This window comes from Anomaloglossus baeobatrachus, chromosome 2, assembly GCF_048569485.1.
Source record: "Anomaloglossus baeobatrachus isolate aAnoBae1 chromosome 2, aAnoBae1.hap1, whole genome shotgun sequence".
NCBI classification, from domain to species: Eukaryota; Metazoa; Chordata; class Amphibia; order Anura; family Aromobatidae; genus Anomaloglossus; species Anomaloglossus baeobatrachus.
This window is the reverse complement of record NC_134354.1, coordinates 369,552,362-369,568,534: the sequence shown is the minus strand read 5'-3', so window position 1 is coordinate 369,568,534 and position 16,173 is coordinate 369,552,362. Positions and strand designations below refer to the sequence as shown.

General features: G+C 41.1%; 1 protein-coding gene across 2 annotated transcripts in view; it reads left to right on the top strand.

Annotated features, from left to right (window-relative positions):
- The window catches only part of TRAPPC3 (trafficking protein particle complex subunit 3), a 59,778-nt gene extending 45,483 nt beyond the window's left edge, over positions 1-14,295 (top strand). For both annotated transcript variants that reach the window (XM_075334065.1, XM_075334066.1), the window contains 2 exons: positions 1,918-2,100; positions 13,276-14,295. In XM_075334065.1, the coding sequence (XP_075190180.1) occupies positions 1,918-2,100; positions 13,276-13,395 (303 nt within the window). In that variant the 3' untranslated portion in view covers positions 13,396-14,295. The remainder of the gene's footprint in view (positions 1-1,917; positions 2,101-13,275) is intronic.
- The last annotated feature ends 1,878 nt before the right edge of the window (positions 14,296-16,173 follow it).

Sequence of the window (16,173 nt, the reverse complement as noted above, 5' to 3'; positions counted from 1 at the left end):
CACTGCGCAACCAGCTCTGTCCTCACCTACTGTACCCATTCCCTGTAGACTGTGAGCCCTTGCGGGCAGGGTTCTCTCTCCTCCTGTACCAGTCTGTTGTGTACTTCTAATGATTTTTGTTCTAGTTTTTATGTATACCCTTTTTCACGTGTAAAGCGCCATGGAATTAATAGTGCTATAATATTATTAATAATTATTTTTAACCTCGTCAATGTCTGGACTATATTTTCAGCTTTTTCATTCAGTCTCCTTGTCACAGATCTAGGACATGAAACACTGAGCCATACGGCTTCGCTGTATTGTGCATAGTAATTTAACAGGATGCCATCTTTTAACAAGTCATTTTTTTTTTTTTAAACTTCTCTTTTCTTCAATAATGCCACACAATTTATGTTGGAATATCTAAAATTAGAAGGGTTTAGGAACCACAGAAGCATAGCCATGTAGTAAAGACCCTGAAAAGATTCAAGTCAGCAAGTGCTGAGGAGCACAATACTCGCCATTAACATCAACACCTAAATTGAGTCGAGAGCTTCATGTCAGTTGCAGATCTCATTTCTTCCTCATTACTTATATGTCTGAAGGCGGGGACAGTGAAGTCGGCGCTGATTGGGTGCTGGGCTCGTGTCATATAACAACCTCACATGGAGCAATTGCCGACACCGCTGGAACAGTGCTGGTGCGGGAGGGGAGTATAAACTTTTTTTTTTTATTATTTTTATTTTAACGAAGGAAAACATGCGGAATGAGAAGGAGTTGTCCAAGTAGTGGACTGGGTTGTTTAATGCTTCAGCATACTGAAATATTTTGGATAATTGTAGGCTCCAACTTTGTGGGCACAGTTTAGGGAAGGCCCTTTTCTGCCCCACTGTGATTGTGCACAAAGCAAGGTCTATAAAGGTATAGTTTTATGAGTTTCATGTGCAAGAACTTGTCTTGTCTGCATAGTGCCCTGACCTCAAGACTATTGAATACCTTTGCGATGAACTAGAAAGATGATTGTCAGCCATGACTTCTCATCCAACATCAGTACCTGACTTCACAGTGGTCAAAAATTTCAACAGACACACTCCAAAATGTTGTGGAAAGACTTTCCAAAAGGTGGAAGCTGTTGTATGTGGAAAGTGGAGAACAATGCCATATTAAAGGGAACCCATATAAACTGCGGCCACCACCAGTAAGCCCTTATATACAGCATACTAGAATGGGATGTCCTAAAAGCTCCTGTGTCTCAATATGTTTCTCCATATAGTGTGTATATAAAATATGTATTTATGCACATACTATATTACATATATAATGTACTGAATAGTAGTGCATGGATTTTTATAAAACCGGTGGTAAGTTCATAGTGGCACTTGCCACTTTTTCCCTTCCGTTGTAGGTTTTACCCCTGATTCATAAGTGGCTCAGGTGGGTCATTATAATGTGAACAATCATTTTGTTATATACTCAGCTTAAAAAATTGTCCATGAAAGCAAAGATAAGGTCTGCAGACCCAAGCAATGAGAAGAACTCTGATGGATTTCACCTGGCTGTGTACTGTGATAGATTAAAGTCAAACAAAGCAAACTTTTTAATACCCACAAAAATTCCCAAAACACTGCTACCAAAGCTGTCTTCGTTTCACATAGAGAATGTCCTCCCATCTGCAGCATTGTAATAAATGAAATCCAATGTTGTTCCCATAATGCGCATATCGGGTTTGAGTTTAGACGTTGTCTGACAGGTTGACTTTCAATCCATCTGATCTTATTGTTTATCTTGGGCAATGCCATTAGTAAAGATTCTGTTTTTTTTCTTTTCTATGTAACTTTTTTTTTTTTTCAGCCTAATACCTAATTAATACTTAAAAATTTGTCACAAAACTAGCCTATTGTATAAATGATTGCTTTTATTTCTTCTGTGTGTTATTAGGTGGCATTTAAAATGTACCTGGGAATCACACCTACGATCACAAACTGGAGCCCGGCTGGTGATGAGTTCTCTCTCATTCTGGAAAACAATCCTCTTGTGGACTTTGTAGAGCTGCCCGATAATCATTCCAACCTTATCTATTCCAATATGTTGTGTGGAGTTTTGCGAGGAGCACTGGAAATGGTAAGGCTTTTGGCAACTCCAGATGTAGCAATCATTTGGTGCTATTTTATAGGAAAGACCAGTATTATTGACTGCAAAAAATAGCGTGTATGTATGTGCATAGAAATGATATAGCTATATCTTCTTTTTTTTTTTTTTGCCCAACAAGTTTTTGTGGTCACACTATCATAATAATAATTTACTTAAGTCATGATAGTATACAGTGGTCATAAGTCAGCTCTATATGTAAACTGATGATACCTAAATACCTAAATACAATTAATATAGGTTAATAATGCTCTTGAGGAGCACTTTGGTAAGCCATCAGATACCTGTTCCTTCAAACAGCAGGCATAAAAAAATGCTAAAACTAATATATATATATATATATATATATATATATATATATATATATAATATATAATATATATATATATATATTAATATAATGGTTAAGCTTTTTTAGGTGTAGTTGATTAACTTTCTCCTAGTATCTGCTGCATGTACAGTGCTTAAGGGTGCATGTGTACGAAGAGATCTGTGGAGTTAGGCCTACTCCATATATAATGGGGGCATTACACAGCTGAAGCCCACCTTTCACTTCTACTGTCAGACCTAATTCCAGCTTTGGCAATTAGAGACCATGGCATCTATGTGATTGGACAATCTCCAGCAGTTTTCATTTTTTTTTAAATCCGACTTAATGGCATTCTCTTCAGGCCTTTCAAGTGTGGTTTAACTCCTTAAGCCCGGGGGCGTTTTGCATTTTTTTTGTTTTGTTTTTTTCCTCTTTCTTCCAAGAGCCGTGACTTTTTTATTTTTCCATTAATCTTCCCATATGAGGGCTTGTTTTTTTGTGGGACGAGTTGTAGTTTTAAATAAAACCATAAGTTTTACCATATACTGTGCTGGAAAACAGCAAAAAAATTTCAAGTGTGGAAAAACTGCAAAAAAAGTGTGATTGTATATTATTTTTTGGGACATTTTATTCCCTATGTTCACTAAATGATAAAACTTTGATGTGTCGCTGCGATGCCTGAGGTTGATGCGAGTTTGTAGACCCAAGTAAACCTATTCATGTTTGGTATCTAAGGGGTTAAAGAAAAGTCACACATTTGTCCAAAAAAAGTGGTGCACTTTTTGTGCCATTTTCTGAAACCTGTAACGTTCTCATTATTCGGTATCTATGGCTCAGTGACGGCTTATTTTTTTGCATCTTGAGCTGACATTTTTAATGGTACCATTTTTGCGCAGATGCTATGATTTGATCGCCTGTTATTGCATTTTGCACAAAATTTGCGGCGACCAAAAACCGTAATTTTGGCGTTAGAAATTTTTTTGACGCTACGCCAGTTTCCCATCCGATTTAATTGATTTTATATTTTGATAGATCGGAAATTTCTGAACGCGGCAATACCAAATATGTGCATATTTTTTAGGGGGGTGATTTGAACTTTTAGGTTTTTTTTTTTTTTATTTTTTTGTAACTTTTTATTTTACTAGATCCTTTTAGGGGAATATATAGATCAGCTGTCTGATCGCTCTTCCATATCTCCAGATCACAGCTACACAGTTGAGATCTGCAGACATGCTGCTTTACTCTCAATGCCGGAGCTATTCCGGCATTGAGAGCAAGTGACTCATGCTAGCTACAGGCATCACATGACCCTGTGCTACCATGGCAACCACCGAAAGTCATGTGATCACGTCACGTGACTTCCAATGGGGCGGGGTAAGTCATCATAATGGCTGCGCGCATATACATCTTGCTGACAGATTTTGGCAGCGAGATGTAAGGGGTTAATAGTCGCGGGTGGAAGAGATTCCGCTCGCGACTAGCAGGCCCACATGTCAGCTGTTGAAATCAGCTGATATGTGCACGGATCGCTACGGCCTGCCCATGGCAGGCCGCGGGGATTAACGTCACACAATCCATGAAGTAACCAGTACGTCATGGGTCGCTAAGTGGTTAAAGGGGTTGTTCAAGACCCTTGCCCAATCACCGCCAACCTCTTTCTCCCTGACTTTAGACATATGAGTAATCAACAGGAGATAAGAGCTGCGGCTACCGCTTACTTCCTGTTATTCACTTATACATTCGAAGGCAGGGACAATAAAGCCATTGGTGATTAGATGCGGATCACATCCTCTCATGAGCCCCAGGAATGTGAGCGCTGGAACGGCGCGGGAGGTTGAGTATAAGCTTTTTTTTATATGGAGGTGAATATAAGCTTTTTTTATGTTAATGGGGTCAAACATGAGGAATGAGAAGGGGTTGTCCTAGTAGTGGCCCGCCCCTTTAAGACATTCTTTTAGAACAAAAGAAGACAATTACAGACTTAGTACTTTATTTGCCACATTGTACTCAGTGGTTCTTTCTGGCATTCTACCGTTATCATTTTTTGAAACTGAAAACCCCACTCTTTTGAAATAAGCTCCAGATAACACATATGAAATAGTCATACATGTATGCAGGTATTCTCTGAGAAATTGGACATGCCTGAGTCTTCATTCCCACAAGAAATGAGTTGTTTCCAGAATTTGTATGTGGTTTAGTGAATACCCTACAATGAAACCACCCAATTTGCAAAGTTATTACCAATCTTGTAGTCAAGGTATGTGATGCCCCCTTAAGTGTCTCATGAAATGTATAAATTTATCTTAAAAGCTTTGTATCATGCACTGTCTAGATATCCATTCACCTGGTTTATTGAGAGTAGTGAAGAATATAACTTTTTTCCATCTACAATCCTTAAACAAGTAGAATATGCCATTAAGTATGGGATATTCTTGCCTTGGCCTTTTATAACCACAAATGTTGTCCAATCCTTCTGTACAATAGTTCTAATGCCGGGAAAATTGACACAGGTGTACTGTCAAAGATTTTCTTTTGCACGACAACTGCAACAGAACTTGATCCTTGTACTTAAAATGAGATATTGGGCTAGGAAAGAGCGCAAAGAAGCTCCAGATGGTGAGGGCCAAGCCACAACTGTGTGCTCTCTCCAATATGTAGGCTACTGAAAATGGAGCTGTAGGGAAAGTTCCTGATCCATTTTTACATAAAGGCATTCCAAAAATGGTTCCCAAGGAGCCTGTTCCTTAACCCTTTCACCCCCGGGCGATTTTTTTTCTGGGTTTTTTTGGGGTTTTTTTTTCCGCACCCCCTTCTTCTGGGAGCCGTAACTTTTTTTTTTTTTGTCAATCTTGTCATATGTGGGCTTGTTTTTTTGCGGGACGAGTTCTACTTTTAAGTAAAACCATACGTTTTACCATATAATGTACTGGAAAACAACGACAAAATTCCAAGTGCAAAAAAAAAGTGCGATTGCATGATTGTTTTTGGGATGTTCTATTCAGTGTTCACTATATGGTTAAACTGATGTGTGGGTATGATGCCTCAGGTCGGTATGAGATTTGTAGACACCAAACATGTATAGGTTTACTTTTATCTAAGGGGTTAAAAAAAATTCAATAGTTTGTCCCAAAAAAAGGCGCACTTTTTGTGCCATTTTCCGTGATTCGTAGCGTTCTCATTTTTTGGGATCTATGGCTGTCATGGCTTATTTTTTGAGTTTTGACCTAACGTTTTTAACGGTACCATTTTTGCGCAGAAGCGCCATTTTTATTGCCTGTTATCGCACTTTGCTCAAAATTTGTGGTGACCAAAAAATATAATATTGGCGTTTGGAATTTTTTTTTGCCACTACGCCGTTTACCGATCAGATTGATTGATTTTATATTTTGATCGGGCATTTCTGAACGCGGTGAAAACAAATGTGTTTTTTTATTTTTTTTAAACTTTTTTTAATTTACAATGGAAGGGTGATTTGAAACTTAAGATTTTTATTTTTAAGCTTTTTTATTTTTATTTTATTTTACTGGTCTCCCTAGGAGACTATAACCATCAGTAGTCTGATCGCTCATTCTTTCTTGTAGATCAGAGCAGCATTGCAGGCAGGCAGGGATTAACCTGACATGATCCATGACATACCCAGTACGTAAAGTGTCGTGAAGAGATTAAATTGTCAGTGTTTTGTTGCCAGAGATCGGTTTTCTGCTGCAGGGAGCAAATTGTCTCAGGGAGCAGGTGAATGTTGTTTTTAAATTGTGGTATCTGATGTTTGGCTTGCTTCACTGATTCCACCATCTTCGGTGGGCAAAAAAGCTACGTCTGTGGATTTGTTGTAGCTCACTTTAAGGTTTTTTTGAACTGCAGAGATCCAGTGTGTAAAATATTATAGTTTTATGTTGGGCAAATGTCTATGTTTCACCCTATATTACACTAAAATATCCCAATAATAAATAAAGCCAATAAAAAGAGTTTTTTTATTAATGGTAAATATTTATTAAAACCATACATGAAATTTGACATACAATTAAAACCTACATAAAACCCAAAGGCAGGGAAAACAGGCTATGCAACCCAGCATGGACATGAGGTGTAATGTTTATATATGTATATATATATATGGGGAACAGTTAAAGTGTACCTTAAATGAAACAGTAATGCGGTCATTAATACGGTCACAAATTGACCTTTCAATAGTGAAATACTATAACCGCAAAACCAACTGCCCCATTAGAACACAAATAGCAAACCTGTAGCCATGGTGGATCGCACAACCAGCCTCCCCGCCTCTCACTCCAACGCACGTTTCACACTGCTGCTTCCTCAGGGAGTGGTAAGGAGGCAGGCGGTGGACCCATTTTATATGTCCGGTGCACATGTGTGTCATAATTAATGCTCCCGTACCTAATTACAGAGCGCCGCCGGAAAGCACCCGGACCGGAAGCCAGCGACACGTCACCATAGGTCGCGTCATCGGGCATGCGCATAGGCACGCGATGACGCGAGTGAGAGCAAGCGGGTCGCATAGCAACCACCAGGAAAACAACCAAGCGGCGCTCAGCACAGGATCGATCACATGATCGCAACAACCGGACATAGAATACCGAAGGGACTAGAGAACATAAGAAATTTCAATACAATCTTTATTAACACATTTTGTTTATACTGTATTATTAAAACTACAATTCATATCATTTTATACCATAACAATAAAGTGAAAAAGGTGCACATGTATAATTATATACCATATACTGTATTTTATATACCACATACCATATACAGTTAGGTCCAGAAATATTTGGACAGTGACACAATTTTCGCGAGTTGGGCTCTGCATGCCACCACATTGGATTTGAAATGAAACCTCTACAACAGAATTCAAGTGCAGATTGTAACGTTTAATTTGAAGGTTTGAACAAAAATATCTGATAGAAATTGTAGGAATTGTACACATTTCTTTACAAACACTCCACATTTTAGGAGGTCAAAAGTAATTGGACAAATAAACCAAACCCAAACAAAATATTTTTATTTTCAATATTTTGTTGCGAATCCTTTGGAGGCAATCACTGCCTTAAGTCTGGAACCCATGGACATCACCAAACGCTGGGTTTCCTCCTTCTTAATGCTTTGCCAGGCCTTTACAGCCGCAGCCTTCAGGTCTTGCTTGTTTGTGGGTCTTTCCGTCTTAAGTCTGGATTTGAGCAAGTGAAATGCATGCTCCATTGGGTTAAGATCTGGTGATTGACTTGGCCATTGCAGAATGTTCCACTTTTTTGCACTCATGAACTCCTGGGTAGCTTTGGCTGTATGCTTGGGGTCATTGTCCATCTGTACTATGAAGCGCCGTCCGATCAACTTTACGGCATTTGGCTGAATCTGGGCTGAAAGTATATCCCTGTACACTTCAGAAGTCATCCGGCTACTCTTGTCTGCTGTTATGTCATCAATAAACACAAGTGACTCAGTGCCATTGAAAGCCATGCATGCCCATGCCATCACGTTGCCTCCACCATGTTTTACAGAGGATGTGGTGTGCCTTGGATCATGTGCCGTTCCCTTTCTTCTCCAAACTTTTTTCTTCCCATCATTCTGGTACAGGTTGATCTTTGTCTCATCTGTCCATAGAATACTTTTCCAGAACTGAGCTGGCTTCATGAGGTGTTTTTCAGCAAATTTAACTCTGGCCTGTCTATTTTTGGAATTGATGAATGGTTTGCATCTAGATGTGAACCCTTTGTATTTACTTTCATGGAGTCTTCTCTTTACTGTTGACTTAGAGACAGATACACCTACTTCACTGAGAGTGTTCTGGACTTCAGTTGATGTTGTGAACGGGTTCTTCTTCACCAAAGAAAGTATGCGGCGATCATCCACCACTGTTGTCATCCGTTGGCGCCCAGGCCTTTTTGAGTTCCCAAGCTCACCAGTCAATTCCTTTTTTCTCAGAATGTACCCGACTGTTGATTTTGCTACTCCAAGCATGTCTGCTATCTCTCTGATGGATTTTTTCTTTTTTTTCAGCCTCAGGATGTTCTGCTTCACCTCAATTGAGAGTTCCTTAGACCGCATGTTGTCTGGTCACAGCAACAGCTTCCAAATGCAAAACCACACCCCTGTAATCAACCCCAGACCTTTTAACTACTTCATTGATTACAGGTTAACGAGGGAGACGCCTTCAGAGTTAATTGCAGCCCTTAGAGTCCCTTGTCCAATTACTTTTGGTCCCTTGAAAAAGAGGACGCTATGCATTACAGAGCTATGATTCCTAAACCCTTTCTCCGATTTGGATGTGAAAACTCTCATATTGCAGCTGGGAGTGTGCACTTTCAGCCCATATTATATATATAATTGTATTTCTGAACATGTTTTTGTAAACAGCTAAAATAACAAAACTTGTGTCACTGTCCAAATATTTCTGGCCCTGACTGTATGTCAAAATACCCATACCAACCATACCAACAATATTATATTATATATATCACACACTTACATCTAGTAAACTTAAGCTAGGTGCCCTATTAAACATACATATCAAATAAATAATTAATTTAAAAAATATATAATAAATATGTATATATAATTTTGTAAAAATACAAAAATAAAAAAAAATATATGTATATAATTTTATTTATATATATATATATATATATATTATATGTACATATGTACGCATATATGTGTAAACCATTGTATTTTGTGTGCAGCTATATAAATCAATCTCCATATACTCCACTACCATTCAATAAGGAACCATACATACCATTCACTAATACAAGGGTTATATACATAACACCATACAGTGCCCCACAATTGAATGAAAAAACGAATAAACAATCTCACATTAATTGGTGAAACCACATATGATATAACCATGTGAACAACATATTAGCACGTGCAATACCAACATATAAATAACCACCACCTACCATACTTCAATAAAAATTGCATAATACTATTCAATATAGAGTGCCTAAAGCACAAAGTGATTATATCTCTATGCATAATATCTAATGTAAGGATTACCTAATTGTAGCCATAAATGTGAATAAATAAAATGTGAAAAGTAGAAATATAAAAATATATTAATATATAATATAAAAATGCATTAGTGAAAAGTAGAAATATAAAAATATATTAATATATAATATAAAAATGCATTAGTGTATATTAAAAAGTGATAAAAATTATATACATGTTACTAGTGAAAAGTGAATTGCCTGAATATATATATAGCCCTCAATATAATTAACAACCTAATATACCATCGCATACAACATACAAGATAGATAACATGCAAATAGTACCATACATGCACACAAAAATACCATATATGCACCAACTTACACTCATTACAATTACCATAAATTTGATACCTCATAACCATATATACTTTATATGACAACCAATCATTATTTTTACAAACCTCACTCTAATATTAAATCTATTCATATTCACAATCCAAATAATGAGAGGAAAATCAGATGTTCTGTCCCTACCTAACACTATATAAGCACACCACCCTGCCTTTGGGTTTTATGTAGGTTATAATTGTATGTCAAATTTCATGTATGGTTTTAATAAATATTTACCATTAATAAAAAAAACTTTTTATTGGCTTTATTTATTATTGGGATATTTTGGTGTAATATTGCTGGTTGTATATCCTGATAGGATTAATGAATGATAGAATTTGATTTAATCCGGTTAAAACTTCTCAATTTGGGTATATACCGTATTTTTCGGACCATAAGACGCACTTTTTTCCCCCCAAATGTTGGGGGAAAGTGGGGGGTGCGTCTTATGGTCTGACTATAAGGCTGCGGGGAATGAGGGTGCCGCGGTGCAGCGGGTCATCGGCGGCACGAGCAGGCTGTAACAGCCTGCCGTGACCACGTGGGCCCGCTCATTACATATGCACGCCCATCCTCCCGCCCATCATCTCTCAGCGAAACCGGCGCTGACAGGTGGGCGGGGTGATGGGCGGGGGGGGGGTGCGTGCATAATTAGCAGCCGGCCGTGATCGCCCCTGGCAACTACAGCCTGGAGTGATCATGTGCGGCTGTATTCACTGCCCCCCGTGCATCATCATCAGCGCGGGGTGCAGTGAATCGGTGTACTCACCCGTCACCGTGTGTGGAGCCGCCCCCCTGCAGCATCGCGTCTTCCTGTCTGTGCCGGCGGTCAGCTGATCTGGACACTAGCGGCGTGCACCGCGATGACTTCATCGCTGTGCGCGCCGCTAGTATCCACCAGAATCGATCAGCTTACCGCCGGCACAGACAGGAAGACGCGATGCTGCAGACACCGGTGACGGCTCCACACACCGGCGCTGCAGCTGAGACAGAGATCGGTGCTTCAGGGAGTGAGGAAGGGTAAGTATAAACGTTTATTTTTTTTTTTTCCTGTGCCACAGGATACACGCCATTTACCAGGATGGGGGCATTTCATGAGCAGGATGGATGGGGGAATTTCATGAGCAGGATGGATGGGGGCATTTCATGAGCAGGATGGATGGGGGCATATCTTGAGCAGGATGGATGGGGGCATTTCATGAGCAGGATGGATGGGGGCATTTCATGAGCAGGATGGATGGGGGCATATCATGAGCAGGATGGATGGGGGCATTTCATGAGCAGGATGGATGGGGGCATTTCATGAGCAGGATGGATGGGGGCATTTCATGAGCAGGATGGATGGGGGCATTTCATGAGCAGGATGGATGGGGGCATTTCATGAGCAGGATGGATGGGGGCATTTCATGAGCAGGATGGATGGGGGCATTCCATGAGCAGGATGGATGGGGGCATATCATGAGCAGGATGGATGGGGGCATATCATGAGCAGGATGGATGGGGGCATATCATGAGCAGGATGGATGGGGGCATTTCATGAGCAGGATGGATGGGGGCATTTCATGAGCAGGATGGATGGGGGCATTTCATGAGCAGGATGGATGGGGGCATTTCATGAGCAGGATGGATGGGGGCATTTCATGAGCAGGATGGATGGGGGCATTTCATGAGCAGGATGGATGGGGGCATATCATGAGCAGGATGGATGGGGGCATTTCATGAGCAGGATGGATGGGGGCATTTCATGAGCAGGATGGATGGGGGCATATCATGAGCAGGATGGATGGGGGCATATCATGAGCAGGATTGATGGGGGCATATCATGAGCAGGATGGATGGGGGCATATCATGAGCAGGATGGATGGGGGCATTTCATGAGCAGGATGGACGGGGGCATTTCATGAGCAGGATGGATGGGGGCATTTCATGAGCAGGATGGATGGGGGCATTTCATGAGCAGGATGGATGGGGGCATTTCATGAGCAGGATGGATGGGGGCATATCATGAGCAGGATGGATGGGGGCATTTCATGAGCAGGATGGATGGGGGCATATCATGAGCAGGATGGATGGGGGCATTTCATGAGCAGGATGGATGGGGGCATATCATGAGCAGGATGGATGGGGGCATATCATGAGCAGGATGGATGGGGGCATATCATGAGCAGGATGGATGGGGGCATTTCATGAGCAGGATGGATGGGGGCATTTCATGAGCAGGATGGATGGGGGCATTTCATGAGCAGGATGGATGGGGGCATATCATGAGCAGGATGGATGGGGGCATATCATGAGCAGGATGGATGGGGGGCATTTCATGAGCAGGATGGATGGGGGGCATTTCATGAGCAGGATGGATGGGGGCATTTCATGAGCAGGATGGATGGGGGCATATCATGAGCAGGATGGATGGGGGTATATCATGAGCAGGATGGATGGGGGTATATCAGCAGGATCATATACAAGGCAGGAGGATCCTTATCAGAATGGGGTACCTTAGTAGAGAATTTGGGGACATTACCCCCATAACAGTGTCAGCAGCAGATCCTCGCCCCATAACAGTGTGTCATGACCATATTTTTTGGTTAAAATTTTATTTTCCTATTTTCCTCCTCTAAAACCAGGTTGCGTCTTATGGTCAGGTGCGTCTTATAGTCCGAAAAATACGGTAAACGTTTATTTTTTTCCCTGTGCCACAGGATACACGCCATTTACCAGGATGGGGGCATTTCATGAGCAGGATGGATGGGGGCATTTCATGAGCAGGATGGATGGGGGCATTTCATGAGCAGGATGGATGGGGGCATTTCATGAGCAGGATGGATGGGGGCATTTCATGAGCAGGATGGATGGGGGCATTTCATGAGCAGGATGGATGGGGGCATATCTTGAGCAGGATGGATGAGGGCATTTCATGAGCAGGATGGATGGGGGCATTTCATGAGCAGGATGGATGGGGGCATTTCATGAGCAGGATGGATGGGGGCATTTCATGAGCAGGATGGATGGGGGCATTTCATGAGCAGGATGGATGGGGGCATTTCATGAGCAGGATGGATGGGGGCATATCATGAGCAGGATGGATGGGGGTATATCATGAGCAGGATGGATGGGGGTATATTATTAGCAGGATGGGGGGTATATCAGCAGGATCATATACAAGGCAGGAGGATCCTTATCAGAATGGGGTACCTTAGTAGAGAATTTGGGGACATTACCCCCATAACAGTGTTAGCAGCAGATCCTCGCCCCATAACAGTGTGTCATGACCATATTTTTTGGTTAAAATTTTATTTTCCTATTTTCCTCCTCTAAAACCAGGGTGCGTCTTATGGTCAGGTGCGTCTTATAGTCCGAAAAATACGGTATATGTTTCACCCTAACCTGCAGAATAGAGTGAACCTGTCCCCTTTCATACATTGTGATCACAGCTATCCCTTTCATAGGTAGCGTGCAGCCATGATCTAATATATGTCAATTCTTTCACAGGTACAAATGGCAGTTGACGTTAAATTTGCTCAGGACACCCTGAAAGGCGACGGTGTCACAGAGATTCGAATGAAGTTTATCCGAAGGATTGAGGACAACTTGCCTGCAGGAGAGGAATGACCAAACGACCAATGTCTGCACTGCCCTTGTAGCAGTCTGAATGAAAGAATTGTTTCTAGCCCATGTCATCTTGGAGAGACTAAGTGAATTTCACATGGCAGTCTTAGACATAGTTACTTGATTCTTTAAGGTTCTGCTTTCTGAGGTTTCTTTTTCTTCTTCATTGTGAAATTCTCCAGTATTTTCTTTCTCATTTTTAAGGCCCGGCGGTATGTTTCTCTTACAGATTGCTGCAGCATGCTCTGCAGAGTTAAAGTGCTGTTCATGACTTGCTGAAATGTGTTATTCTGAATTACTACCCTATTGTTTTAGCAGACAGTATACTGTTTTTTCATCAGATCTAATGAATCGGGTATGTAGGCTCTCTTCCACTCCAATTGCCCCATGTAACTGTGTTATATCAATGTGAAAACTAATGATTGAACAGCACCTCGCGTTTTTCTTCCATGATTATACGTACCCATGCAGGACTGAGCCTGTGGCCACTTTGCGTCTGCTTCTACCTCAGGACTCCATATGGAAGCGGAAAAATTCTGGCATAGCTCCAGTACCAATAAGTAAAATTAAGCTAAGCAGCTATCCCATTATTGGGATGTCTACATGGCACATATGAGAAAATACTATTTGTCATCTAGACACAATGAGCGTGCTTAGAAAGTAATTCTTTACTTGTCTTGTTAACTTGAAACTTCCAGCTGGTGTCAGCAAGGAATGGAAGGTAATATGTAGACCAGGGGCCGCACAGAGAGAACGATCTAGGGCCGCACAGAGAGAACGATCTAGTTCCGCTGCTGATTTCTAGAAAGAATGCTTTCTTATGATGAAATACTTCTATTGTTTTGTCACCTTCAGTTTTACATACAAAATTGTGTAACGTTTGGAATAAATACTTTGAAGATGGTGTTTGTAATTAGTTACCATTTATCCAAATGTTTCTGTTCCTTTATCAAAAGGTTATATATTTAACTGTTACCTCCTCTTTCTGTGGCTACTTTCCTATTTTTGGTTATGATATATAATATAAAATAACCATGTAAATCCGTAATGATTATTACTACTCAATATCTTACTTTTGTTTTTTTATTTTTCTGTTCTTAACTGAGATTACAATTTTATCAATTTATAAAAAATTAGACAAAGTGCATTTTACCTCTTATTACAAATCTGCGGCGTTCTCGAGCAGATGAATTTGATCGTTTACAGCAATTGTCAAGGGTGCTACGCACCTGCGAGCTGCAAGAAGCAGAAACGAGGACACCGAGGGACTGCAAGACGGGTGAGAGAATTTATTATTTTTTTTTTTATGTGTAGGTGAAGAATGGCACAATACGGGCCATTATTACAAGAAGTGGGCAAGGATGGGCACATTACTACAGTGCAACAAGGATTGGGCACATTAGTACAAGTTGGGGGACATTACCACAAGAAGGGGACAAGGATGGGACCGTTACTACAGGATGGAGACAAGGATGGAGCGCATTGATACAGGATGTGGACAAGGATGGGACAAATTCCTACCGGATGAGGACAAGAATGGGGCAAATTATTACAAGGAGACCAGAGAAGGAGACCAGAATGGGAACATTATTGCAGTATGGGGACAAGGATGGGGCACATTACTACAGGATGAGGACAAGTATGGGAACATTACTACAGTATGGCAGCCAAAATTACATAATAATGATAATTATAAGATATTACTTACAAGAGGAGGAAAAAATGTAAACAAAAAATTCAAATAAAGCATGAAAAAAAAAATAAATGTATAAATTTTTGTATGTATGTATGTATATGTATGTATATGTATGTATGTGTGTATTATACATATATGCACACACACACACACACGTGTACGTGTGTATATGTGTATGTATATATGTATATATATTATATATATGCGCACACACACACACACACACACACACATGTACATGTGTATGTGTGTGTGTATATATATATATATATATATATATACATACATACATACATACATACATACATACATACATACATACATACAATGTATGTATATGTGTGTGTGTGTATATATAAAATAGATAGAGATAGATATATTAGAAGGTGGCCCGATTCTAACGCATCGGGTATTCTAGAATTTATTGTGTAGTCTGGGTGTGGGGGGGGGTGTGAGAGCGGTGTTTGTGTTGTGTGTGTGGTGCTGTGTGTGTTGCACGGTTTGTGTATTGTGCGTGTGTATGTTTTCGGGGGAGGTATGTTTTGTGCAGTGTGTGTGTGTGTTGTGCGGTGTGTGCGTATATTTGTGTGTGCCGCGGTGTTTGTGTGTTGGGTGTTCTGTATGGGTGTCTGTGTAGGGCGGTGTTTGTGGTTCCCAGTGTGGTGTGTTGTGCGGTGCGTATGTGTGTGTGTTTTGGGGGGTGTGTGCACCCCCATCGTGCTCCATTCCCCGTGAGGCGCACCCCCATCGTGCTTCATCCCCCCCCCCCCCCCCCGTGCTGTGCACCCCTCAGAGAGGACTATAATAGGAGGACTATAATAGGAGGAGTAGTCCTGGGGTGGGGGGAGAGGAGTATAATAGGAGAAGTAGTCCTGGGGGAAGAGGAGGATAATAGGGGGAGGAGTCTTGGGGGAGAGGAGTCTAATAGGAGGAGGAGTCCCGGTGGGGAGAGGAGTCTAATAAGAGGAGTCATCCTGGGTGGGCGAGGTATAGGTGCCCAACGCGGGTGGGAGCGGGGCCGAGCGGCCAATGCGACGGTTGTCACTGTAATGACGTCATTTTGGAGCAAGACAGACATACAGAAT